Below are 26,256 nucleotides of genomic sequence, written 5' to 3'. Positions count from 1 at the left end.
CTGCCCCCCTCCCCTCCCCCCTCCCCCCAAACTCTCTCAGTCTGAGCTCTGGGTTTGGGCAATTGCCCATTAGCCTGAGATCAGGAACGGATGTGATCAGGGTACAGAAGTGGGAACCTGGGAGGTACATCTACAGAGTGGGGGGCGTTCCCAGTCCAGGGAGGTTTCCCAGTAGTGGTCGCAGAAAGGAATGGGTGGAAAAGACAGTCTTGACAGAGCGAGGGATGGGGCGGGGGGAGGCGGTGCCCCAGGCTGATCCTTAGATAGGCATGGGTCGATCCTGGAAGGCTGTGGATGGCAATGAAGAGAGAAAGAAGAGGAGGGCGTGGAGGAGGAGAGGAGCACACAGACGAAGCAGGTGATGTAGGATGTACAAATGGAGGAGGCGTGGGCTGGTGACAGGAGGAGGGCCTGGAGCCGCAAGGGTGCCCTGAGCGTGGTTGAGATATAAAAGAGAAGCGTAATGGGAAGCTGACTGGCGAGAGCAGAGGTGGGGCACAGGATGAGGGGCGCGGGTCAGGATAGCAGGGATGCAAGATGGGAGAATAACGGCTGTGCACATTTGGCCGGCACTTGGCAGTCGGCTCCCTTTTAGATTCCCCTAATTTCCTCCTTTCGTTGAAGAAAGCGAGGGTCGGAGGGGTTAGGTGGCAGCGGAGGGTGGGGGCCCCAGGGGGCGCCGGGGCGCGGGGGAACAGGCGAGCGCAGGGGCGAGGTGGGAGCCTTGCATCGCCGGGGTGGGGGGGGGGGGGGCGCCGGACGCGGGCGGGGGGGGGGCGGGCCGGCGGCAGCTCCGGGGGGGGGGGGCGGGCTCCGCCGGCACACGCCGCCCCTGGCAGGCGGCCTGAGCGCGCGCGAGGAGCCGCCGCCGCAGCCGCCGCTCGGGGTCGCCTTGAGCCCCAGATTCCCGAGCGCTCCGCTCGCATGGCAGCCGACTCGGCGCCGGTCCCCGCGCCCCGGCCCCACGGCGGAGCCCGTCGGATCCGGCCCCGCTCTGTGTCCCGGGGCGCGCTGCCTCCCAGCCCGAGGTGAGGACCGCGAGGGCTGGGGCGCGCGGGGCTAGGGGCGCTCTGGGGATTCCAGGCCGCGGCGACCGAGATGGGAAGGGGACGTGGGAGCATGTCCGGGAGGGTGGGGTGGGGGTGGGGGAGTCGAGGTTGGAGGCGGAGACTGCTCGCTGCCGGGAACCGGCCCCCGCGTCCCCTCCGTGCCCAAGGCCGCCTCTCGGCGCTGTCCCCATTCCCGCGGAGTCCTCCGTGCGGACTGCGTTCCCAGTCGGGGCCCCTCCAGCGCCTGGACCTCGTTCGGCGCTGCCCATCGTTCGCCTCCTTCCCACAGAGCCCGCTCCGGGGCTCCTGTCTCCAGTCCCCCCGCCTGCTCAGCCTTCCCCGCCTCCGCCCTCCCGCTGCCCCCACCTCCTTCTTCTGTCCCGACGCCCCTCTTCCCCCTCGGCTCCTGTCACTCGGAACCGGAATCCGTGCCACCATCTCCGGGTCCGGCCGCCTCCCAGCCTGTGCCGTCCCACAGGTGTCCGCACGTCCGGCCGTCCATCCGTCCGTCCCTCCTGGGGCCGGCGCTGACCATGCCCAGCAGCTGCCGCTGTCTGCATCTCGTGTGCCTGTTGTGCATCCTGGGGGCACCCGTTCAGCCTGCCCGAGGTGAGCGCGCCCCCGGGCTCAGGTCGCGGCCCTGCCCGGCCATCCTTCGCTAGCGCGTTGACCTCTGCCGGCCAGAGACGGCACTGCAGCCGCTCGACCCGCGGGGTTGACCAGACCCAAGGAGTCCCCTTGCAATGCGGAGTCTCTGTTCTGCCCTAGCCCGGAGCCGAGCCCAGCCAATGACTGAGACCCCGCATCCTCCGAGCCCCGTGTCTCAGGGAGCCGAACCCTGACCCGGGCTCACCCCTCCCACGTCAATCTCTTGCAGCGGATGACTGCAGCTCCCACTGTGACCTGGCCCACGGCTGCTGTGCGCCGGACGGCTCCTGCAGGTATCTCTCTCTCTCTCTCTCTCTCTCTCTCTCTCTCTCTCTCTCTCTCTCGTGCTCCCAAACCCTTTGCTGCCCATTTCCCAGCAGGTCCACACCCACAACCAGGTCAAGCCCCAGGGCAGAGTGTCTAGGGGATGAAGGCCCTGCCGTTTGCTCCCCATTCCCTCATGGCCACAGGGCAGACTGGCCAGCTTCTGCCCGGCCCCCAGTTCCCCTCTGCTTTGTCTCTCTTTTGCTTCTTCTTGCTTATGCCTCCCCACTCCCAACTCCTTTACTCTCCCAAGGCTGATCCAGGAATTCTGAAACGTTCCTCCTCAAGATACCAGGAGAAAGACCTGAAGCTTGAGAGAGTTTGGAGATTGGGGACCATGAGGAAAGGGGGAGATAAAAATATAAAGAGAATGGGTTTAGCTTGAGAAAGAAAGGCTGCGGGAGGGTTGCTGGGGAGACGCACTTACAAAAGAGGATCTTTCTTGATGAATTTGAGTAATTGACTCATGGGGTGGGGGTTGGGCAAATTCTGGAGCAGGAGAAAAGTGTGTCTGGACATTAGGGAAAGGAGCTGTCAGGGCAAGGTGCTGGAGGGGCCGGCTGTGTTTGGAACACTGAAATAGTTCAGGTCTTTGTCCTGGAATTAGGATGGGAAGAGGGTCCTTATGACCTTTCAAGGTCACTCTTTTTAAACTGGTTCTGAGCACCTCAGACATGCCAGGAATGGTACTGGGGTTATTTACAAATGTCATCTTAATTTCTTCCTCAACCCAGCCCAACCCAAACCATTACAGATGAGAACACTGAGGCCCGGAAAGGTTAGACAAAGCGCAGAACCAGGACTTGAATGCTGGTATCTGAGGGTCTGATTCCATGTGTACATCCTATGACCTTGGACAACCCTATACCTACCTGGAGTAGGCCTGCTTTCCCTTAGGGGTTCTCAGATGTCCTTCTGTTTTCTAGAAGCTCTGGTCTTGCCTCCTCCACTTCCTCAGATCCTCCTCCCCAGAGCCCCGCCCCTGTGCTTCTCCCCATCAGGTGTGACCCAGGCTGGGAAGGGCTGCACTGTGAGCGCTGTGTAAGAATGCCTGGCTGCCAGCACGGGACCTGCCACCAGCCCTGGCAGTGCATCTGTCATACTGGCTGGGCGGGCAAGTTCTGTGACAAAGGTAGGGGAGCAGAGAGGGTTGCTGTTGGGCTGGGGCCCCGTGTGCCTTGGGAGAACATCCATCCATATGTATCGAGCACCTAATGGGCCTGGCTTACACCCCCCAGTACATGGTATTTTATCCTTTTAGACGTCGTGCCTGTTACCTAAGTTGGTCCTCAACCTAATCCGGTGAGGTGGGCAAGGCATCTGCCAAAAACATACTCCTTTTACAGCTGTGGAAACTGAGACCCACAGACGAGATACAACCTGCCCAATAACGTTGAGGCCGACTGACCGTGCCAGGGCCAGGAGCCCCCTGACTCCAAGTCAGTGTTGTTGGTTTCCCCCGCTACACCATACACACTCTGGGTGGGTTTGTAGTACGGGTCATGCCCACAGAGCCGTGGGCGGGGCCTGGGGGGCAGGTCTGGCTGCCGGGTGTGAGGGACTCTCCTCGAGCCGTCCCCGTCTCCTCTGCAGATGAGCACATCTGTACCACGCAGACCCCCTGCCAGAATGGAGGCCAGTGCGTCTATGATGGTGGCGGCAAGTACCACTGTGTGTGCCCCCCAGGCTTCCACGGGCGTGACTGCGAGCGCAAGACTGGACCCTGTGAGCAGGCAGCGTGAGTACTGGCCCATGGGTGGGTGGGAGGGAGGTTATGGGAGAAGCTGGTGGCAGGAGAGGGAGGGAGTGTAGAGAGGGTGGTGGTGAAGAACTAGGTCTGAGGGTCAGAAGTCCCTCACGGGAGTACCCGATGACAAAACCCCAGCCTGCCAAAGTGTCCCTAGTTCAGGGTTTCTCAACTTTCTGGGTTATCATTTGAACCATTTCTCCAACAACAAAGATCTGTAGGAGCTGGAGGGGTACCGCATCAATGTGTGATTGCTCTGGGTGGGAAGGTGGGTGTGGGGAGGCTGAGCACCTAGGATTCCCCTCGTCCCCTCGGGAAAGCCGGCTTGAAGCTCCTAGAGACCGTCCACACAGCACCTTTCTGCCTCACTGTGAATTAGGAAACGGGGCTGGCAGGGCTGGACTTGTCCTTGTTTCAGCCTCAGGCTTGAGAGGCTTCGAGGAGAATAATAGCACACTTGCCTTTGAGCCCTGCCTTTGGGGCAGGCCCCGTGCTAACTGCCTGACATTGGACTATCTCACTTAACCCTCACAATTTGGGAAGCCAGGGGACTATTCTTATTCTCATTTTTTTTTTAAAGATTTATTTATTTATTTGAGAGAGAGAATGAGAGAGAGCACATGAGAGAGGGGAGGGTCAGAGGGAGAAGCAGACTCCCCGCTGAGCAGGGAGCCCGATGCGGGACTCGATCCAGGGACTCCAGGATCATGACCTGAGCCGAAGGCAGATGCTTCACTGACTGAGCCACCCAGGCGCCCCTTATTCTCATTTTTAAAACAAGGCGTTCAAGGCTCAGAGAGAGGAGCTCACGGCGACAAAGCCAGAAAGGGGTAGAAGGGCGGCAGTGGTCAGGATGCCAACCTGGGCTACCCTGAAGGTGCGAGCTGGCCTCAATGACCTCTTTCGCTCCCACTGCAGCTCCCCGTGCCGGAATGGCGGGCAGTGCCAGGACGACCAGGGCTTTGCTCTCAACTTCACCTGCCGCTGCTTGGCAGGCTTCGTGGGTGCCCGCTGTGAGGTCAATGTCGACGACTGTCTGATGCGGCCTTGTGCCAATGGCGCCACCTGCCTGGATGGCATAAACCGCTTCTCTTGCCTCTGCCCTGAGGGCTTTGCTGGACGCTTCTGCACCATCAACCTGGATGACTGTGCCAGCCGTCCTTGCCAGAGAGGGGCCCGCTGTCGGGACCGTGTCCACGACTTTGACTGTCTCTGCCCCAGTGGCTACGGTGGCAAGACTTGTGAGCTCATCTTACCGGTCCCAGACGCCGCCACCACAGCGGACATCCCCCCGGGGCCCACCCCGGCTGTGGTGGTACCTGCCACAGGGCCTGCCCCCCACAGCGTGGGGGCGGGTCTGCTGCGCATCTCAGTGAAGGAGGTGGTGCGGAGGCAAGAGGCGGGGCTAGGTGCGTCTAGCCTGGTGGCCGTGGTGGTGTTTGGGGCCCTCACTGCCGCCCTGGTCCTGTCCACCATGTTGCTGACCCTGAGGGCCTGGCGCCGGGGCGTCTGCCCCCCTGGACCCTGTTGCTGCCCTGCCCCACACTATGCCCCGGCACGCCAGGACCAGGAATGTCAGGTTAGCATGCTGCCGGCAGGGCTCCCCCTGTCGCCCGATCTGCCCCTGGAGCCTGGAAAGACCACAGCACTGTGATGGAGGTGGGGGCTTTCCAGCCCCCACCTTCACCTCCTCAGCTTCTCGGACTGGAGTAGGCCTTTTTCTGCCGCCCCATTCCTGGGGTACACACACAGAGGGACCTCAGCCTCACACCAGAAATATTATTTTTTTAATACATAGAATGTAAGATGGAAATTTTATCCAATAAAACTATGAACGTGCACCTGCCTGGAGTCCCAGCTGCGAGAGGGCCAGAGCGGAGGCCTGGTTCTGGAGAAGCCTCAGGACTCTGCCCCTCCCATGGTTTCCGAAGAAGAACCCAGGGTACCCTCTTCCCCTCTGGGGAGTGAGGGAGAGGTAGAGCCACAAAGGAGAATGTAAACCAGCAGCCGGCACCCCTGCGCCTGCTCAGGAGTGGCTAAGACAGAGGGGAGACCCCGTAGGACAGGGGGGTCGGGCTCAGGAGCCTCAGCGAGAGGAGTGGGATCCCTGCTGGCAGCTCTGCAGCAGCTGCTGGAACAGTGAGTGGGGCTGGCTGCGGAGCGCGGCGGGGGAGTCCAGCTCCACGACCCTCCCTGCCTGCAGCACCAGCACCCGGTCAGAGTTCAGGATCGTGTTGAGCCTGTGTGAGAGAGCGCAGTCAGTGCAGGGGGATGGAGGGCAAGGCCCTGAACAAGAAAGCTGACCTGCTCTTCCCTCTTCTCCCCCTGGACAGCACAGGACTGCCCCACAGGCTTTAGCCCCTGGCTCTGTGCCGGGGAAGACTGCAGATACCCGCAGACCTGGAGAACAAGGAGCTGAGATTCATCGGGGGTTGGAATCTCTAGAGCCATGACCCGTGGGGTCCCTGACAGGAAGGGAGGCTCTGGGTTCATGTCACCATAGCCCCTGATGAGATTCTCCCTCTGGACGCTTGCACACCTGTGGGCAATGGTCAGCACTGTCTTGTTGGCAAAACGTTTGCAGACGGTCTGCTGGAGCAGCTGGTCTGTCTTCTGGTCCACGCTCGCCGTGGCCTCATCGATACACAGGATCTGGAACATGTGGAGAGGGTTGGGGACAGGAAGGAGGAAGAGGGTTAGCCCTGACTCCTACCCAAGCACCAGCCCCCACCTCCTGGCCCGGCCCAGCCAGCCTACAACTCCCCACCTCCAGCTCTAAAAGGAAAACTAACTTAGTCCCCCGAAACCTCTCCCCAACCCACTTCTTCACCCTGACTATCCCCTGCCTTCTTCCTGGCCCTCTTGCATGTCCCTTCCTATTGCCTTACCTTGGCATCCGTGAGGAGAGCTCTAGCCAGACACAGCAGCTGCCTCTGCCCCAGGGATAAGCTCCGGCCCCCCTCGCTCAGCTCACCATCCAGACCACCTGCAAGGAACAGCGTCCTCACTCCCGGGGCCCCAGACCTCTCCCCGATCCCCTCCTGTTCCCTCTTGTCACCCTGCAGGGTAGGGCCTACTACTCACCCATGGACATAATCACGTCGCTCAGGTGACACTGCTCCAGGGCCTGCCACAGGGCCCCGTCCTCATGTAGGCCCTGGGGATCCAGGTTTTCCCGAACAGTCCCACTGAACAAAAAGGGTTCCTGGGGGATGACAGCCAGCTGGGATCTGGGGGGGGGGGGGGAGAGGAGGGGACAGGACATGGGGTCTAGAATGGAGATGTGGCCACTTCTGTTCTGAGCTCAGGTTTTTAGCAGGCATTTCCAGGAAAAGCTTGGGGGTAAGACCTGAACAAACCCCCCCCACACCGCTCCCCAGTTGGTCAGCCATGTATCTAGAACTGTGCCAGTGCTACGAGAAATATCAAAGACACCAAAGGCCTCGACTCTATCCTCAAAGAGCTCACATCTCACTGAGGTACAAAACACTGAGGTACAAAACAGGACGGGGCTAAACTGTGCGGGCCCAACTCCAGCAGCTGCTCGGGCAGCAGTAGCAAGGAATGACCGGAGCACGAGTGGGGAGGGGACACTTCAAGGTCAGAGGCGGGCCTGGAATTGGGTCCTGAGGAGCTATATGGTTGGGCTATAAGGTAAGGCCACCACAGGTAAGAAGGTAAGGCAGGAAGAGCAGGGCCGGGGCTTGGGATCAGCCATCGGCTTTAGGACAGAGCTGCCCCACCTCGTGCATGTCACGGGACTCAGCAAAAATGATACTAGGTAAACCTGGAGGTGGGGGTGGGGAGATGATTAGGCCCAGAAGAGGCCACCTGTGGCCGGGGGCAACCGGCCCAGGTCCCAAGCTGTCCCAAGCACGGCCTGCTGAGCCTCAGGGCTAAGGACATCAGTATGGGGCACTGCCCCTGGAAGACTCTGGTTCAGGAGGCAGTGACTGGCAGTCTCGAGCGGAGGCTGTGCGCTGGGAAGTATAAGGCAGAGCTGGGAAGGTGGGCCTGGGTCAGACTGCAGACCTTGAGACCACAGCTACGAGTCTGGACCTGGGCACTAGGAGCTTGCTGTCCTCACCTGCTTGTCCTGTCCTCCGTCCTGCCCCGGGGTTGGCCCTGGCCGCCCTGAGCTGATAGAAAGCCTTCCTAGCTGGACCTTCCTCCAAGGGCCAGCGGTCTGGTTCCCCTCCTCTCCCTCCCCCAGACCTGAGTTCAGACAGCTCCAGCTGGCTGGTGTCCACACCGTCCAGCAGCACTCGCCCCGAACTGGGTTCCAGCAGCCGGAAGAGCACCAACAACAGGGAAGACTTGCCAGAGCCAGTGCGGCCCACGATGCCCAGCTTCTCTCCGGGCTGCACACGGAAGGTCACCCCATCCAGGGCGTTCGGCAGCCCTGGCCGGTATACCAGCACCACATCCTGGAACTCCACACTCCCCTGGGTCAGCCAGCCGACGCCCAGCTGGTGGGGTCCGTGGAGGGGAGAGAGAGGGAGATGGGTGAGGAGGGGGAGGGGTGATGGGGAATGGGAAAGGGGGAGAAGAAGGAGAAAGGGCTGGCGCAAGAGGAAAGGGCACGTGTAGCAGAGGTGGGGCCCTCTTGACGGACACAGAGATGAGGGACACCGTGAAGAGGGTGGGATCACATGGTGACATGAGAGGAGCTGAGGAAGATAGTGAGGAGCAAAAGGAAAGGAACTAGGGGAGGCGGGGACTGTCAGGAGGGTCCTCTGGGGTTCTGGTGCCCCAGTCCGGGGCGGGGGTGCAGGCCTACCCGTGGCAGCTGGCCCTGGGGCTCTTGGGGCAGGTCACAGGAGTACTCCTCCAGCCGCTCGACGCTTACCAGCATGGTTTCTGTCTGTGTGAAGCTGCTCACCAGGCCCGAGAGCAGGCCCGTCAGGGACAGGGCATAGGACAACGACAGGCCCACCAGTCCTAGGGGAGAGAAGCACAAGCCGCTAGGGGATGCCTGGACACTGGGATGCATGTGGGCGCACGGGTGGAGCAGAACGGGAGAATTCCAAGCTGCGGACTGCGGGCATGTAAAGGAAGCCAGCAGAGAAGCAGGAAGACGCCCGGACCCAGAAGGGGACCACAGGAGGTGAGCCACAAGGGAGGGCAGTGGGCCTGGAGAGGCTTCGAGGGAAGGCAATGGAAGATGGGCCAGGCAGAGTGCTGGGGATGGGGCGGAGCAGGGGAGGGATGAAGATCGGAAGACCTGCTCTAGTCCCAGAGCCCCCACACCTGGCAAGTCTCTCCCCGGGACTCAGTTTCCTCAACTCTAAAATGGAGGCGATGACCATCACAACACATCCTCACAGGACCCCTGGGTGGGAGGTGAAAGGTTGCCGGGAGAGGGCAGGGAGAGGTCTGGGGCGGGGGGCTGACATGCTTCTGCGGTGAGAGTGAGGCTCCCCGGGGTGGCACCTGGGTCGGCGAGGCCCCGCTGGTGCTGCACCAGGGCAATGGCCGCGATGGCGCTGACCACCGTGGCCCCCATGAGCTGCAGCCGGATGTCCAGCCACTGCATGGTGGCGCCGGCGGCAAACTGGCACCTCTGGTTTAGCTCCAGCAGTCTCTGGTTCTCGTCCTCAAAGCTGCGAGAGGCCAGGAGGGGGGTGAGGCCGCTCCATCGCGACGCGGACCCACCCAGGCTCCTTCCCCGCAGAACGCGTCTCTCTTGGAGCTGATCCACCCCCCTGCGGCTGTCCAGAGGGGTCCAGAGGGGCCAGTGTTCTGCCTAGTCTCCCCTACCCCGTTTTTCTGTGTCCTTCCTCTGCCCCTAGGGCACGCATCCCCGCTTCCGTCCTCGGGAGCCCTGGGGCCCGGCCCCCTGTGCCCTTCTCCCCCCTGCCCCGGCTGCGGCGGGCAGGCAGACGTCACACACCTGCAGGCCGCCCCCGAGGCCCGGAGCACGGGGAGGCCAGCCAGGGTGTCGGCCAGGTGGCTGTAGAGGGGCGACAGGGTGAGGCTGCCGAGGCGCCGCAGCTCCCGCGAGGAGGCCCTGTAGTGGCGCTGCACGCCGTAGTAGGAGACGCTCAGGGGCGGCAGCAACAGCAGCAGCCAGGGCAGCCCGGCGCCCAGCACGGCCAGGAGGCCCAGCAGGCCGGCGGCGTTGGCCAGCAAGATGTTGAGCATGAAGGGCAGGCTGTCATCCGCACAGGCCACGTCTGAGGAGAAGCGGTTGAGGATGCGGCCGGTGGGCGTGGAGGCGAAGAAAGTCACTGGCGCCTGGGGGGGGCGGGGTGTGGTTGGGCAAGGGGCGGGCCCGGGGGCCGCCCCGGGGGGGGGGGGGGGGGGGGGGCGGGGGGGGAGAGGCCCAAAGTAGACAACAGGAGAGGAGGAAAGTGTCCCCAGAGGTTGGGGGCAGAGAGGAGGGGCTGGGGGCGCTAGAAAGGGAGACTATCCCAGGGCGGGAAAGATGGAGACTCTCCCATCCGTCTGGCCAGTGTTGACCCTGAGAGGCCATGCTGGCCATTCCTCTACCTCTGTGCTAGACAGGCCTACTCCCCTTTCCAGGGCAGGGAGCCAGTCTCTCTCCAGAAGAAGGGGACTTGAGGCCAGTGAGTGGGATTTAGTGGGAGGTCAGGAGGATCATTCCGATTGCCCATGGCCGGACAGCAGTCTCAGTCAGTATGATCTCATGGCTAAGCACTGGGGCTCTGGAATCAGACTGCCCCTCGGATTCTAGCCCTGCCACCTACTGGATGGGAGACCCCAGGCAAGGAGCTTCATCTCTTAAAGGCCACTGCTCCTCATCTCCACAACAGGGATAACAACACAACTGCAGCTCCCAGGCTGCTGGCAGGATTGAGAGCCACATATACGGCAGGCCGGTGCTTAGCACAGTCTGCCTGGCCCAGAGTTCAGGGCTCAGCAGGCACCAGCTGTTTAGATTGTTCCTCGGAGGGACCGTCTCAGAGAGAGCCAGTCTCCTTCCTCACCTTCTCCATCCCCCAGCTCTCCGCCTGTACTTGGGGAACAATCCTCTTAGGGCAGAGGACGAGGGCAAAGGACTTTTGGAAGCACCTCCTAATGCCAATTTATAAGAACTGAATTCCTTCACAGCCTGAAGAGGCCCTGGTCCTGGAGGAGAGGTGGAACAGTGGGCAGCTTGCTCCCTGACAGGCAACGGGAAGGTTCCCAGCCTGGCTCTCCACAGAACTAGCCTTGCCCAGGTCACCTACACTCTCAGAGCCTCAGTTTCCTTATTTGTAAAATGGGGATAACAGTACCTACCTCACAGGGTTCTTATGAGGCCCTGATAAGATAACGGGCAAGAGGGGCCCCTGGCCGGCTCAGTTGGTGGAGCACAGCTGATACTCTTGATCTTAGGGTTGTGAGTTCAAGCCCCACACTTGGTGTAGAGATTACTTAAAAAATAAAAATTAAAAAAAAAAAAAGGATAATGGACAAGAAAGGGCTTTATAATAACAACATCATTAACAATAATTGCTAATTGAGTATTTAGTGTGCCCGGCACTATCCTAAGTACTTTCCATGTACTAATTAATTTAATCCTCATAATAAGTCTATGGGGTCAGCAACAGACTAGACATGCACATGGCAACAGGGATGGATCTTAGAAACAGCCCCAAATAAAACTTGTAAGAAATGAATCAAAACACCGGCACACAAAACATAGGCATTTTGCAAAAACAAACAAACAAACAAACCCAAACACAAAGATACATACTAAACACACTTAGAATGGTTGCTTATCAAGGAAAGGAGGGGAAAAGGAAATAGGGTACGCAGATAAAAGGGAATGGATAAATAAAATTAAAAAGGGATCTTGCATGATCTAAGGGGGGTCCTGTGTCCCGTGAGTAAGAGGTGAGTAATTCAGGCCAGAACAGAAGTGACCCTGAGCAAGCTTCTCTTCTCCCCATTTTACAGATGAGAAAGCTACAGGCTTCAGGAGCTGGGTTTGAACCCAGGCAGCCGCTCCGCTCTCGGCCTCTCCAGGTCTCAAGCTGCCAAGTGCTGCACCCACCTGGGAGGGCTGTCTTCTCCTGAGGGCTAGGAGGTAGGGTGGGGGCCCCGATGGGGCTCAGGTGCTGGGAGGGCTCCCCCATGCCCCCCCCACCCCCTCACCATAAGGACTCGACACAGCAGGCGGCGATGCAGGGTGGCGGCCGCTTGGAGGGTGCCCGCTGCAAAGAGCGCTGCCCGGAGAAGCGTGCACAGGGAGTTGATGCCAGCAATGGCCGCGTAGACGGTGAGGTAGAAACGGATGTCGGAGGAGCCATTGGGGGCGGCTCTTGGCAGTGGGAACACTGAGGTGCTGGGGGGTGAGGAGGGGGCTGTGGATAACCAAAAGTAGGGCCCCCGGGGGTCCCTTCCCCTCCCCCACACCAGCTCTCCCCACCAGCAGACAGACCCCCTGGAACCCCAGCCCCCCCCAATCCCTGCCTGGCGACCCCTCCGAGGGCACCAGGCCTGCTCAAGCCCCAGCCACTCACTAGAGGCTTCCGGGGGAGAAGAGGAGCAGCTGGGCAGAGAGGAGCCCTGTGGATCCCGGGCTGGTGGGGGCTGGCGCCTCCTGGGAGCTATTCTTGTCGGCCTTCAGCTGGGAGATCCAGTGGGAGAGCCACCAGTCAGCAGCGTTCCTTGTGGCTGGGTGGGGATGGGGAGGGAAAAGCTGTGAGAGAGACTACTCATCCCTTTGTTCCATTCCAACAGCCCCTTCCTCTGTCCTTGACTCTGGCGTCTCGTCTTCTTCACCCGCCCTGGCCCTCCCCACCTTGCCACTCTCCCATGTCCTCCCATGCCCCTAGTGTGCACTTCTTTCCTGGGCCCATCACCCTTTAGCTCTGAGGAGTGCATGATCTGGAATTTGCAGAGTGGGAGCTAGCTGTGGGGGCCAACTGGAATATGGCTACAGAGCGCACCCCTTGGGTCCCTGGGACTCTCAGAATTGGCGGCTTGCCTCTCGTCCCAGCTGCTGCCCATGCCTGGGGAGGCTCAGGGCTTTGTGGCGATCAGTACAAGGCGATGGCTGTGACAGGGACCTAGGGCTGCGGTGGGATGAGGGGCTCGGGGGTTCACTCCTACCTTGCATGAGGAGCAACGAGAGGAGGACGGCTAGGGCCAGGCCCTGGCCCACGGCCCTCCAGTATGCTCGGTACACGTGGAAGGCCACGGCACCCTCCTTCTTGCTTTCCTCCTGCAGCAGGCGGCCACGCGTGTTCTCTTCCCCTCCCAGCCCTTCCTTTGCTTTCTCCAGGTCCCCAGCTGACTGCACTGTGGCTGTGAGGATGCGAGGAGAGGGCAGGGCTCTGATTAAGTTTGTGGGACGACAGCTCAGGGTTTCAGACAGACAGGAAAACGTATCTCTACGGTGTGGTGGTGAAGGGCAAGCCCTTTCCTCAGCCCTGAGCCATACCTGAGTCAGCCTCTTGTCCATCCTCAGCCCAGGCTTTGGGGACAGCCTGGACCAATGGCAAGATCTCAGAGGGAGGCCCTGGAAGGTAGCAGGGAGATCATCGGGAGCCTGTCCTGGGTATATACTATATACTCTGCCTTTCTCATTGAGTGTGCCAATCCACCTCCCATTCTCTTTGGACCCCTTCCCTGACCCTCCCTAGCAGGGCCCTGCCCCGGACCCCCAGACTCTGAGCAGGACCCTCAAGTCCATCCCTCTGTGTCTGCAGTCCAACCAGCTCAGACAGAACACGTTCACCCCATAAGGAGAGTCACAGCCACTCAAGAGCACTCTGTCCAGAGTCACCTCGTTACTGCAGAGCTTTCTCCTCATGCTTCACGACATTTCTAATGCTCTGGTGGAGGCTCATTTCCTCCTGTTTCTCTCCCAGCGAACTTGCAGAGTTATGTCCCTCTGCATATTAATCCATCAGCGGTGGGCTTTTTATTTTTGTTTGAATTTTTAATAAAAAGACTGTTCTAAACCTGACTGCTGTCTCTTCTCTAAGGACATCGCTGTTCCCGGAGACCCTGGGCCTCTGTGTTCCCAAAGCACCCAGTCACACAGCCCAAATCCCAGATCCCCTGGCATTTCACCAGTGTGCTCTTTTCTCTCCTCTCCGTGGCCTCACACCTATTCTTTGGAGGCAGGACAGGGTCTCCCGTGAGACAGGAGGACAGGGCCCAGGCCACACATGAAAGGGGTGGCAGAGTCTACCTCTGACAATTCAGAGTCACACCTGGGCAGACAGCCCCCTCCCTTGGCTGGGCTCCCACCCTGGCGGCCCCCATTACCGGCCCGAACAAGGCGCCCGGCCTCCATCAGCAGCACCACATCCGCCTTTGCCAGGTACTCGATCCGGTGAGTGCAGAGCAGCCTGGTGGTGTGGCTCAGCACTCCCAGGATGCACCTATGCAGCAGGTGGTTGGCCACGTCTGCATCCACAGCGGCCAGAGGGTCGTCGAGGAGATAGAGCTCCTTTTCCTAGGAAGAGGTGGGGACACCATGGGCACCAAGTCCCAGGTCCTCTGGTCAGAACCCAGACCTCTCCTAGGACACGATCTTGAGGCAGTCAGAGAAGACAGTTGAGAGGAACTCTGGGGGCCACCCCTAGAGCAGGAGAGAAGCAGGTGAGACTTGAGGGTGAACTTCCCTCCAGCCAAGCAAGGCCAGTGCTCAGCTTTACTGGGTCCCAGTGTTTCAAGTCACATATGTTTGTTTGTTTTTTTTTAAGATTTTATTTATTTATTTGAGAGAGAGAATGAGATAGAGAGAGCATGAGAGGGGGGAGGGTCAGAGGGAGAAGCAGACTCCCCGCCGAGCAGGGAGCCCGATGTGGGACTCGATCCCCAGGACTCTAGGATCATGACCTGAGCCGAAGGCAGTTGCTTAACCAACTGAGCCACCCAGGCGCCCTCAAGTCACATATGTTTTTTATAGGGTGTAATTCTGCCTCCAATCTGCAAAAGGGAGATGGGATGCCCAAGGGACCAACACCTCAGGAACATGAAGGGGGGAGGGAAAGAAACCAGATGCTGAGGAAAACATCCCTCCCTCCAAGACTGCAGACTCCCCCATTTTTAATTTACCTGGTAGACAGCACGAGCCAGGGCAATCCGGGCCCGCTGTCCCCCGCTGAGGGTCACACCCTTCTCCCCCACCTCTGTCTGGTCGCCAGCAGGCAGGATCTGATAGGACAGGCCCCCCCAGCATTGGTCAGTGGTCTTCCCAATACCTTCTACTCCATCCCTTTGCAGGGAAGAGGTGGAGGGGGTCAAGAGAGCCAGGGAGCTTGAGGAGAATGGACTTGAATTTGGGGTGAGCGAGCCACAGGGGATAATGTGTAATTCCAACAGTCCAATCCCCACGACAACCTTATGAAGTTGGTATTATTTCTCTTTCACAGATGAGACCAAAGTTCCGAGTGACTCCCTTGGTCCAGGTCGTTCCACAGCTAGTAAGCTGGCAGGACATGTAGATTCTTAACCACCCTGATACACTCACTACCCTGCCCTTCTAAAGGCCAGGATGAAGGTGGGCAAATCCAATGTGAAAGCTTTCATAGGTCTTTATACAAGGACTGTACCCCAAGCCTTCGTGTGGCCTCAGGAGTGGTTTCCTTAGTTCAGGGGGACCCACGCCAGCGGAAGCACCTCTGGTCTACCAGACTGTGAGTCCCCCTGAGGGAAAAGCTTGGTAATTCACCTCTTTTCTTAGTGCCTAGATCCGCTCCCAGTACCCGACAGGCATTTGAGAAATGCTTGCTGTAGAAACAAATGATACATGGGTATAGGGTACCCCATAGTCAAAGTAAGGCCCTCTTTTCCAGGGAAGTCCCACATTTACTTGGACAGGGCAGTGGTAAGGACAGTCCTACAGGGGGGATTGAGTGGGGAAGCCATGAGTAAGATCTGAAATCTCACCCCCCTAAATTTAGTACTCTGGACGTAGGGGATCTAATGGACTTGCCTAGAGTAACTTTGACTCTGAAGCCTCCCCAGTGGGAAGTGGGGGAGAGCCTCTTGAATCAGAACCACTAGCCCAACCTCCTTAGAGCTAAAGCCTCCGAGGGAACCCTAGCCTAGAGGCCTCAAGAGTTCCCCTAGCTGCTGTGTGGAACACCCCATCACCACCATCCCTCTGGGTCCTCCTCGGAAAGGGGAACCACGCACTGGACACTCTGGGAGGGCCAAGCCTGACGACAGCCAGTCTTAGGTTGATGGTGCCTGAGCAGAAGGAACCCCTTCCCAGGGAAGCGAGTCTCTGACTTGAGGTGTCAGGGGCACAGGGAAGCAGGCAGCCAGGAGGCCTCAGGGCCAGGTACTCACGCAGAGGTCATCACTGAGGGCGCAGGCCTCTAGCACTTCCTTGTACAGCTGGGCATCAAATGTCTTCCCAAAGAGAATGTTGTCTCGGATGGTAGCAAACTGGATCCAGGGTTCCTGGGTGGCCAGGCCAAAGCCTTTGGACAGCCCCCACACTGCCACCCGCCCACGCAGCCTGCAGAGAGCCAGGCCAGCAGCATGTGGGGGCCAGCTCCCAACGGGGTCCCTCCATAACCAGCCCCTGGCCTCCCAGAAGCCTCTCCAGACTGCTGTCTTCGATGTCAGGTCCCCCTTCATGTCACATGGGTCTCTGGATGGGCAGCCACTGGGGTTGAGGGGTCCTAACGAGGCTGGAGGCTCATTCTGGACTGGGAAGGGAAGAAATTGCTCTTTGGCTACGGGCAAGTGCCTTTCAGATCTGGATGTGTTCAGAAGCTCAGAGGAGGGCATGGCCGCCACCCCACACTCATTCATGCTCACTGTAAAGAAGGTCCTCCTTCATCCCTCTGCTCCTCCCTGGATCCCTCCCTGCATAACCACATTTTCTGAAAGAGGAGCTTTTGCGGGATGTTTCCATTTATTTCTGTACTCGCTATTATAGCACTCACAACCCTCTGGTGTGAGGATTATGATAACTCACTTTCTTGACTGCCTTCCCCTTTCCAGACTGAAAACTCTCCCAAGAAAGGGACAAGGTCTTGTTCATCTCTGACCCTTGGCATCCCTGGACCCTAAAACGGCATCCACCACATGGTAGGGGATAGGCAAGTGTTTGCTGAAGGTCAAAGCTGAGGACAGGGGGGCCCTAGAGGTTACTCACCTGTGGAGCTCCCCAGCAATGGCGGCCAGCAGCGAGCTCTTCCCACAGCCCACCTTCCCCACGATACCCACCAAGGCACCCTGCAAGGAAGCCAGACAGTAACATCAGGTCTCCCTCCTGAGGCCCTGGGCTGCCAATTCTTCCACAGAAGCTTCTCTCTGGGCCCCAGTTAGCCTGTAAGGAAAGAATTCTCCAGCCCACAAACTGAGCTGTACCTCATTGAGTGACACCATGTAGGACACAGAGAAGTACAGTGCTTTTCTAGAAACAGGTGGGGTTCTCAGAAGCTCTGTCTGTGATGCCCCCAGTCTGTCAGCCAGGATTGACCCATCTCCAAGGCGCAGCAGACCAAGTTGAGACCCTCCCCTGGGAATTCTCCCTCTTTCTGGCGGTAGCCTGTAAGTGGGAGGGCTCTCTGCAGTCACAGCTTCTGCTCAGTGGAGAGCAGGTCCACTGAAAGAGAAGTATGAGGCAGATACAGAGAAAAGCAGACAAAAGGAGAGCTCTTTGAGCTGTGTCCTGATTCTGGGCTGCTGCTGAGATCCAGCTGCATGCATGCCTTTGAATTCTGCAATTCATCTCTATATCCTTATTATAAATTCTTGTTTGCTTAAGCTAGCTCCAGTGGGTTTCTATGACTTATATCCAAAAAAGCCCCAACTGACAACATTAGTAAAATTCCTTTGAAAAATTCCAGCCTTGTCTTGCCTGAACTAAGAAGAAAAACAAAATATACAGCCCATGCCAAAAATGTGAGCCAAATGTGGTAGAGACGAGAGAATGCTGAGTTGAGCTGTGGGGCAAAGGGTTGGACAGGGGTCAGGGGAGAGGGAAAACTCAGGCCTGGGGTAAACACTGTCCTGCCAGGAATATTCTTTCACGTGTTTCTTTGACGATGTATGATGTATGGGGTGGTGTGAGTCACAGGGTGTGATCCCTTTTCAGCATGCTAAATAGAGGATTATCTACCCCGTTTGCAAAATCCTTCTCAGAAGAGGCTGCTGGGCCTTTCCCCTGGTCCCCAGCCTGGGGCAGATGCTGAATAAGCTCTGGGGTCTGTTCTGAACTTGCTGGCCTCGGAGGGGACAATGGAGAGACAGACGCACTTGTTGGCCTGGACGACGTGGATACAGTGGTCTAAAGACCAGGGAGAGAGTAGACGACTCTGAGAACACTGTGCTAAATGGGATGATGTCCAGAGAGGAGGGCAGAACCTGCTCACCAGAGCCCCTCCAGTCTTTCTCTCGGTACTTCGAGATGCAGGCCATCTAAGTATGATGGGCCCTGGGCGTGTTTATCTGTCACTGAGTCTGTAGCTCTCATTCACGTGGAGACTCTAACCAACAAACCTTCTTCACTTCGAGGTGACTGATGAAGGTCTCCTGGCTGCTCCCAACCGGGTCCCAGGAGAACAGGGCTTCATGCAGCTCCAACACTGTAGATGGATCTGTGGGGGGATCTGAAGAGGGAAAAAGCCACTTGACGTGGGCTTCTCAGGCACAACCTCCCTACTTGGGGAGGGTAAACCAGGAGCGTGTCGTTGGCTTGCCTGTCCTGTATCTACCGGTCCAGGGCTAAGTCAGCCTTTGTCCTGGTCTGAGGACTCTCCCCCACTTGCTCTGCCTGGATTCTGGGGCCTCTGGCTCTTCTTGCCAGCACCTGTGTACAGCACCCTAGGGGCTACAGCTCCCTCCTCACCTGTGCCGGGCTCTTCCCTCTAGCTCCCCATTACCTGGGCTATAGTAGACTTGGGGGCTGTGGTTGGGAAGGTCAAGGAAACGCTGGATCCGGTCCAAGGACACTTTGGCCTCCAGGAGGCCATTAATCACCCAAGGGAAGTTGTTGAGGGGAAGAATGAGCATGCGCACCAGTGCCAATGCCGTGAACACCTAAGTAGGGCAGAAGGGGGATGAAGCATCACCTGAAGCCCAGGAGCTATCTGAAGGCCTGTTCTATGAGTGGCCCTGGGGACAGGGGAGTGGAGGGAAGAATGGGGCAGCAGCAGAACTGAGGGGTTGGCAGGAAAATCCTTGGGTTAGAGATGGCAGAACCCTAGAAATTCCAGATGTTCCTCCAGAGATCCAGGTTGCCCCTCGATAAGCACACAGTCCGGGCGCATTCTGAGATTTCTGAAGTACAACCATCATCTGGTCCTGGCCAGAGCCAGCACTGGATCATGGATTTTTTTCCCCAAGGTCATCGAAATGAGGGTAAGGGGACCTAACATGGAGCCTGGGGCTAAAGTCGAGGAGGAAGGAACAGAGGGAAAAAAGGAATTCCTTCACAGAGGAAAGGGTTGTATATCCGAGGCCCCAGAAATTTCAGAGAATTCCACCTGGGTTGGGAAAGGTTAAGGCAGCCAGAGATCCTCCTTCCCAGCAGCCCCGGGGGCCTGAGCCCCCCTCCCGACTCCACTGCATTCCCCTTGCTGCTGCCTCTCCCCACACTTTCCTACAGCCATCCCCTCCTCTCCTGGCCCTCACCTTGGTGGCCGTGAGCTGGTGCCCCATGAGGACATAGGTGATGAAGATGACAATGGAGATGACAACTGGCAGGGCAGCCCACAGGTACACACAGGCTGCATCCAGGTATTTGATGACCCAGAGTCGCCCCAGTTCACGAGCTCGGCAGGCTTCTACTCGGGCCCCCAGCGCCTGCTCCCACCCGAAGAACTTGATGACCCGAATGCCACTCAGCAGCTCTGTTATGAGCTAGGGATGGAGACAAGAGAGCAGTGTGAAGTGGAGACCCTGCTACTGTGTGTCCATTCTCTGAGCGCCCAGATATTCTGTACTTCCCTAGCCCCCTCCCTTCTTCATCTCAGCCCTTTCTGGAAATCCTGCCCTCAAATCCCTTTCAGCCCTGAGTTGCTTCTCCTGCCAGTCTTCTACTTCTCCTCCATGTGTGCTCCTGAGCGGGGACCAAGTCAGAGCTGGAATCCCCCCACCTTCTTAGGAGAGGAAGTGGTAAAAATAAAGGAGGGTTACCACACTGGGGTAAAATCACTCCTTCCGTGAGATGAGGAACTAAGGACTCTTTCCCAAAGCCAGAAGCAAAGGGCACAGGAGCTAGTCGCCAGCCTGGCCCATGGCTTGGGTGGGATGGGAACTATTCCTGTAGGAGCATATAGGTGTAGGAGGCCCACACCACAGCCCAGGGTCAGACGAGTCCAGGCAAGATGGGCAAGGGCTAGAGGAACTCCTTGCATCCCCACATTCACACATCCCCAGCCCGCAAGCCAGCGAGGCACCGGGAGCCTAGTCTGTAGCTGTCGTGGGTAGGGGAAAAGGGCCCGGGCCATAACCAACTATGAGGGACCTGTTAGCACTCTGAGCTAGCCCCGTAAGAGGCTGACAACTATGCTGTGTGGATCGCCAGGCCTGCCATCCCCCAGTCACTGCAGAACCCAGAACGGACTCAGCTAGACCCTCAACACCTGCAGCTGGCCCAGGCAGACTGACCTACTCCCTTCCCCACAGCCCATCCCTTAGAGGTAGCTGGGGTTCTCCTAGGCCTCCCCATATGTGGCTATGAGATGGTCTCTGCCCTAGACGAAGAGGTAGAAGACTCGTTTCTGGGCACTAATACTAAAAGCCCATTTGGTCCCAGACAGGCTGCTTCCTACCTCCTAGGGCTGCTGCTTAGGGCTGCATGAGCTAATATTATAGTATTACAAATAGGCCACGTCTATTTAGTGCTTACTCTGTGCTGGCCCCATACCCAGAGTTACCTCATACCATCCTCACAACAACCCTATGAAGCAAGCTATTATTATGGTCATTTTCCCAGATGAGGAGACAGAGGCCCAAAGAGGTTAAGCGGCTTGTCTGAGGTAATTAAACTAGTAGGTAGAAGAGTTGGGATATGAACCCATGTCTTTCGGGTGCCTGGGTGGCTCAGTTGGTTAAGTGTCTGCCTTTGGCTCGGGTCATAATCCCAGGGTCCTGGGATGGAGCCCCGCATCGGGCTCCCTGCTCAGCGGGAGGCCTGCTTCTCCCTCTCCCACTCCCCCTGCTTGTGTCTCCCTCTGTCAAATAAATAAATAAAATCTTAAAAAAAAAAAAAAAAGAACCCATGTCTTTCTCCAGTCTGACCTCTTAACTTCTAGATCATGCTCACACCCTCGGGCACTGGGCATGGGAGGACCTAGGGACCAGGATGCTGGGTGGGGTCTCCGGATTGCTGAGGGACCCTAAGCAGCCCTCACCTTCACCCGCGCATCCTTGTGCTGTAGCATCTCCTGGTTGCTGGCCATGATGCGGGTGGCAATAACTTTGTTGACAGGGACCAGCAGCAGTGCCAGGATCAGACCACCCACGAAGGCCACACCCACCTGCTGGTGCAGCAGGTAGAGGGTGATGGCCAGCTGCAGGGGCAGGCCCCAGGCTTCGTGGAAGCTCCCAGCAAAGTTGAGCAGCCGCTCAGAGTCAGTGCCCAGTAGATTCAGGGCCTCCCCAGCAGGAGGGCGTCTGGGCCCCAGCTGTAAAGCCTTTCGGTACAGAACATTCAGCACAGTCCCCCGTGCCTGAAGCGTCACCTTCCGTATCTCATACCCATACTGATTCTGCAGCACAGCGCCCAGTATGGCCCCACCAGCTAGCCCCAGGGCATAGAGCAGTCCATTGCTCAGCGGCTCCTGCCCCTCCTCCAGGAAGCCCACCAGGAGGGAAAGCAGCAAGGGCCCCGAGAATCCCAGCATGGTCCCCACCAGCTTCAGTAGTCCAAGCGCCAGGTAGTGCCGGCCAAAGGCCTTATAGAGGGCCCTCCACAGCCGGGCCCCTTCCTGCCAGTGCTCCTGGAAGGCACGAGCCAGGTAGATTGGGTGCAGCCTGCGTGGGAGGCGGCAAGTGTCCTGGGGCTGCCGGAGCTCTCCACGGGCCCCTCGGGCCAGCAAGGGTGCCAGCCAGGCATAGGAAAAGCGTGACAGCCAACTCTCCCCATCTTCAGCTACCTCAGGCTCCTGTCCCTGAGACAGGAGGGGCTCTGGGGCCCAGGGCTCCCGGGGCCCCCCGGGGACTGCCCAGCCCAGTCCATAGGCCAAGAGCGCAGCCAGCTGCAGGATGAGAAGGCACAGGCGGGAGAGCGGTCCTGGGAGAAGCGGGGGCAGAAGTGTGCCTCGCTGGCAGTGCCACAGCAGGGTCAAAACCAGGGCTGGGGCCGGCAAGAAGGCAGCCAGAGCCATGGCCAGCGGTCCCCGGGAGTAGCCGCGGGCGGGATGAGCCAGTGCCCACAAGGCCAGGCAGTGGCTGGTCCAGGCCACCGCCGCCACCCCCCCTGCCAGCACTTCTAGCCCTACGGGCCCTGGGCCTGCCCCAGGTGGCAAAGTGACTGGAAGGAGGTCTAGCAATGGAAGGATGGAGAGCAGGAAGGAGGCTGTGAGTCGGAGGCGCCAGCCGGGACTGCAGTGCAGGATGTAACCTGGATTCCTAGGGACAAGGGGGCAAAAGAAAAGGAGGCACATAACGGCTGACTGAGGGCCAGACACACCTCTAATAACTCACTTACCTCAAGGTAATCAGCTCCTTTTCCTGCCTTTATACCTTATTTCTATCCCATTTTACCCTGAAATGCAGGACTTTTCCTCCAGGAAGTCTTCTTGGCACAACCTAATCTGTTTTCCAATCTACCCATACCATTTCTGATCATTCTTTTGCCACAGAAACTAACAATTTTTAGTTAAGGATGTCTGGAACGTGAAGACTAATTAGAAAAAAAAAAAAATCCTAAGTTTTCATACAGATAACAACCAAGAAATGAGTATTCATTTTTATAAAAGTATCTACCTAAAATAACCCTTAAATTCACCCAAGGCACTATTAGATGAATAAAAACTTGACTTATATATATGGCTTCTACACTCTAATACAATAGCCTAAATTTTATGAAGCCTCAAAATATTCTACTCTCTTTCCAACGGTTGTAGAAGGTGGTATAGATCATATTTGTGACTCCATTTGCTGAACAAAAACCTCTTTTTAGTTTTGTCTCTATCTTCTTGGCATGCAAAAAACGTTTTCAGTCAACAAAAGGGTGATCTGTCTACTTTAAAAATCAAGTACAGGATAATACACCTGCAGCAGTAAATATTAGAATGCTTTGAAGGCTTACATAATGAGAAGACTAAATCTATTGTTCCCTTTGTTGGCAGGGCTGGGGTACTGAAAAAGTTTAATCCTAAATTAGAATGCTTTGGATTTCCTCTAAAAAATCCAGTTAATCACAGTAATGTGGAGCGGTTCATACTGGGATAAAAGCTAACCTTTAAGAATCCTATTTCCTAAGATGTGGGGACAAAACATTGGGCCCTTGGAGGCCTCAAGTTGGCCATCAACCAGTCTTCTTATGCCCCTGGGTAAGGTTTCCTTCCCTCTCACATTTCATTTTCCTTATCAGTACAGTGAGCAGTGAGGAGTCTGGACCCAGAGCCCTCTCAGGTCCTTTCTTGTCTGAGATTCTGGATCTCTCTAACCATTTTCAGCAATGTACAAAAAGTCTGACAAGTGAAGTGCAAAAACCGCAATTTCTATTGATTATATGATGGTCTTTCTTGCCTGCTCCTTAGACTGTGGGTTCCCAGAAGCACTGTGTCTATTTTTAATAGATACTCCTCTGAGCAGGCTTTGGATGTCTATGCTAACTGATTAACCCTCCCTAGACTTCTGCCTCATTCTATGTAAAAGGCAAATCAGGATTCCCCCCAGACCAAGCAGATCCCAAGCTTCTCCTCCTCAAGGAAGGGATTCATCAGCCCCCTGATTCATCTTGGACAGGGACACATTCCGTCTATCAGACTAGGGACTCCAAAAGGCAGAGACTAGACTTCTCTCCTGCCTTGTCAGTAGCCAGAGTGAATAACTTCAGACGTATCTAGCCATACAGAAAATAAATACAAAATCAAGGTGAGTTTGATACTTGCACGGCAGAGCCCCAAACCTAGGAAGATTAAGGTTTTGGTTTTGCTCTTCTCTTCTACCTACTGCTTCCTTTCCAGCAGGGTACATATACTTCTCTTAGTCTAGGGAACACGGAGTTTTCATGGATGGAAGTGGTGAGAAACTGGTCCTACAACTACAACAGAAGCTATCCTTTCTGGCTAAAAAGATTGTTCACCCAATTTTGCCTCCAATCATGACAGTCGTGTTTGGGTATCTGAAAATCTACAGACGTGATGCTTTCTATCACGCATCCGGCCTTTAAAAATGTACCAGGCACTGCGCTATATGCTTTAATGCATTATCTGATTTAAACCTCCCAACAATGCTATGAGGCTCAGGGAAGATAGGTAACTCGACCCAAAACGGCTACGCTGCTGCAAGGTGCTAATTAATGCGCAGATTTTATTCTATTTTTGCCCCACTCCATAGACTTCACTATTCTGGTTACACTACCGCGGAAATGTGGGTTTCGGCTGAGGTCCGCAGGCACGCATGGACAGATGTCTTGCACCTGCTTCTACCCACCTCGGAGTGCCCCAGTGGCAGGCACTGAGCACGGCGAGGAGCGCATGGGGCAGGGCGCTGAGCACCAGCTGGGTGAAGCAGTGGCCCGTGGTGTCCCCCTCCCACACCGGCAGCGGCTGCAACACACTGGTCTCGCACAGCTGGGCCAGGAACCGCTCCATGGAGGCTTCACCTGAGAGGATAGCCGAGGGCGGAGGGAGGAAAGGGTCCTCCCAGAGAGGGAGGAATCCGTGCTCCCAACTGCGAGGTCCAGGTAGGGAGCCGGCACCCGGTGGGACGGAGTGGGGACGCAGACCAGGACGCCGGGCTGGTGTAGGCGGGCCCTGACAGCCGAGTCTCCCCGCCCCCAACCCCGCCCCCCGAACCGGCACCTCCCCTCGCTTGGGCCCCGAGGCCAGACCCCGCCCATTCTCGCGTTACCTCTAAGGGAAGTGCTTTGGCTTCCCGGAGCTGGCCGATTTCTGGACTGGTCACGTACGCGGCCTCGCTTCTCCCCCTCCCGCTGTGTTTCCGTCCCCAGAGATCCGGAACGTCTTACCTGAAGGAGCTGCTTGCCACCGGATCCCAAGATCCCGGGCACTGGCTGGTGGATGCAAAAGAGCCTGCTGCTGGGTTAGGGTGCTAGCCAGGCTCGCCTGGCACCCCCTACAGGCGGGATGACCTCTGAGGCACCGTTCGCCCCGCCCCTCCGCCGGGCTTCTGCGCGCGTGCGCACTTCTCTGCTGTACCCAAGGTCTCAAAGAGCCGGCGCGCCGGGGCTGGCGCTTCCTTGTGTTTCAGCGGGTTTATGCTATACTTTATTTGCATAGGAACTGATGTCAGCTCTAGGGCCACGTCATTTATACACGCTCAGGTAGAGTACTCGCTCCCATCTGTCTACTGTTAACTAGCAGGCACGTGCATTGCACTAAATTTTAAAGCTTACCGAACTGAGAAGCCAGACGTGCGTGCTACACGGACGGATAATGCCACTTGGGGACACTTAGGCCATGTCCTTCTTTTTTATTTATTTATTTATTTATTTATTTAAGACAGAGAATGAGAGAGAGCACATGAGAGGGGGGAGGGTCAGAGGGAGAAGCAGACTCCCCCCGCCGAGCAGGGAGCCCGATGTGGGACTCGATCCAGGGACTCCAGGATCATGACCTGAGCCGAAGGCAGTCGCTTAACCAACTGAGCCACCCAGGCGCCCCAGGCCATGTCCTTCTTTACTCCAAGGCTTCATGGCTTTGGGGAAATTACCTGACCTCTTTGAACTTCAGGGGTTTTTTTTGTCCGTGCAAAGTGGGCAATACCAATACCAAGATACTGATGAGAGAGTTGAATAAAATGTTTAGGGCAAGTGCCTTGCTGAGAGTAGTCCCACAATAAAATACATTTTAGAAAAGCAGTGGGAGGAACATAAACTTTGTAGTTAGATGGACCTGGCTTTAAATCCTGACCACCAATATTTAGCAGTGTGATCTTTGGCAAGTGGCTTCTTCATATTAGTTTTATTATCCGTTTATTGGACATGGTATTGGTACCTTAACGAAAGTATGTACAGCATCCTAAGAAAAATAGCTTAACAAACAACTATAATTATCGCATTTAATCTCAGTAAGAAACCTGGTATCTCTAATGTCAGGTATTAGTGTTCCTATTTTTACAAATTAAGAAATGTAGATTTGAACAGAAGCAAGGTAACCTTAGGCTTCTAGGAGCTACTGAATTGCCCACTGGGATTCCTGCGCTAAGAGCCATAGGAAATATTGTCACTGGGACAGATGAACAGACTCAGGTTGTAATAGATGCAGGAGCACTTGCTGTCTTTCCCAGCCTGCTAATGAACCCCCCAAACCAAGGAAGTTATGTAGACAATGTCAAACATCACAGCTGGTCGCCAGGACCAGATACAGCAAGCTGTGAATCATGGATTAGTCCCATTCCTTGTTGGTGTTCTCTCTAAGG

The 26,256-nt window shown here is 56.9% G+C and overlaps 2 protein-coding genes across 5 annotated transcripts; one reads left to right on the top strand and one right to left on the bottom strand.

Moving 5' to 3' along the window:
* The first annotated feature begins 908 nt into the window (after window positions 1-908).
* Window positions 909-5,601, top strand: DLK2 (delta like non-canonical Notch ligand 2). Its single transcript, XM_034990413.1, has 6 exons — window positions 909-1,028; window positions 1,528-1,658; window positions 1,927-1,990; window positions 3,023-3,153; window positions 3,615-3,759; window positions 4,687-5,601. The coding sequence occupies exons 1-6, from the start codon at window positions 925-927 to the stop codon at window positions 5,420-5,422; spliced, it is 1,311 nt and encodes a 436-aa protein (XP_034846304.1). The 5' UTR covers window positions 909-924; the 3' UTR covers window positions 5,423-5,601.
* ABCC10 (ATP binding cassette subfamily C member 10) lies at window positions 5,478-24,993 on the bottom strand. 4 transcript variants are annotated; one of them, XM_034990409.1, is made up of 22 exons: window positions 24,845-24,993; window positions 24,307-24,478; window positions 21,054-22,272; window positions 19,330-19,557; window positions 18,579-18,735; window positions 18,196-18,305; window positions 16,847-16,926; window positions 16,030-16,201; window positions 14,791-14,889; window positions 13,996-14,185; window positions 13,163-13,240; window positions 12,832-13,026; window positions 12,240-12,393; window positions 11,872-12,061; window positions 9,662-10,005; window positions 9,202-9,371; window positions 8,549-8,709; window positions 7,984-8,237; window positions 6,853-6,998; window positions 6,657-6,754; window positions 6,308-6,420; window positions 5,479-6,008 (listed from the first exon to the last, which is right to left on the bottom strand). In XM_034990409.1, exons 2-22 carry the CDS (start codon window positions 24,465-24,467, stop codon window positions 5,855-5,857), a joined length of 4,473 nt encoding a protein of 1,490 aa, XP_034846300.1. In that variant the 5' UTR covers window positions 24,468-24,478; window positions 24,845-24,993; the 3' UTR covers window positions 5,479-5,854. The 4 variants fall into 4 exon arrangements, 3 of the variants coding, with proteins under 3 accessions (XP_034846302.1, XP_034846300.1, XP_034846301.1); XM_034990410.1 differs by lacking the exon at window positions 24,845-24,993 and adding an exon at window positions 24,727-24,816; XM_034990411.1 differs by lacking the exon at window positions 24,845-24,993 and having other exon boundaries at window positions 5,478-6,008; window positions 21,180-22,272; window positions 24,307-24,653.
* Window positions 24,994-26,256: the final 1,263 nt, after the last annotated feature.

This window comes from Mirounga leonina, unplaced genomic scaffold (genome assembly GCF_011800145.1).
Source record: "Mirounga leonina isolate KUSES-001 unplaced genomic scaffold, KU_Mleo_1.0 Mir_53, whole genome shotgun sequence".
Lineage (NCBI taxonomy): Eukaryota > Metazoa > Chordata > Mammalia > Carnivora > Phocidae > Mirounga > Mirounga leonina.
The sequence above is the reverse complement of the archived record's forward strand: the minus strand, read 5'-3'. Positions and strand labels throughout refer to the sequence as shown.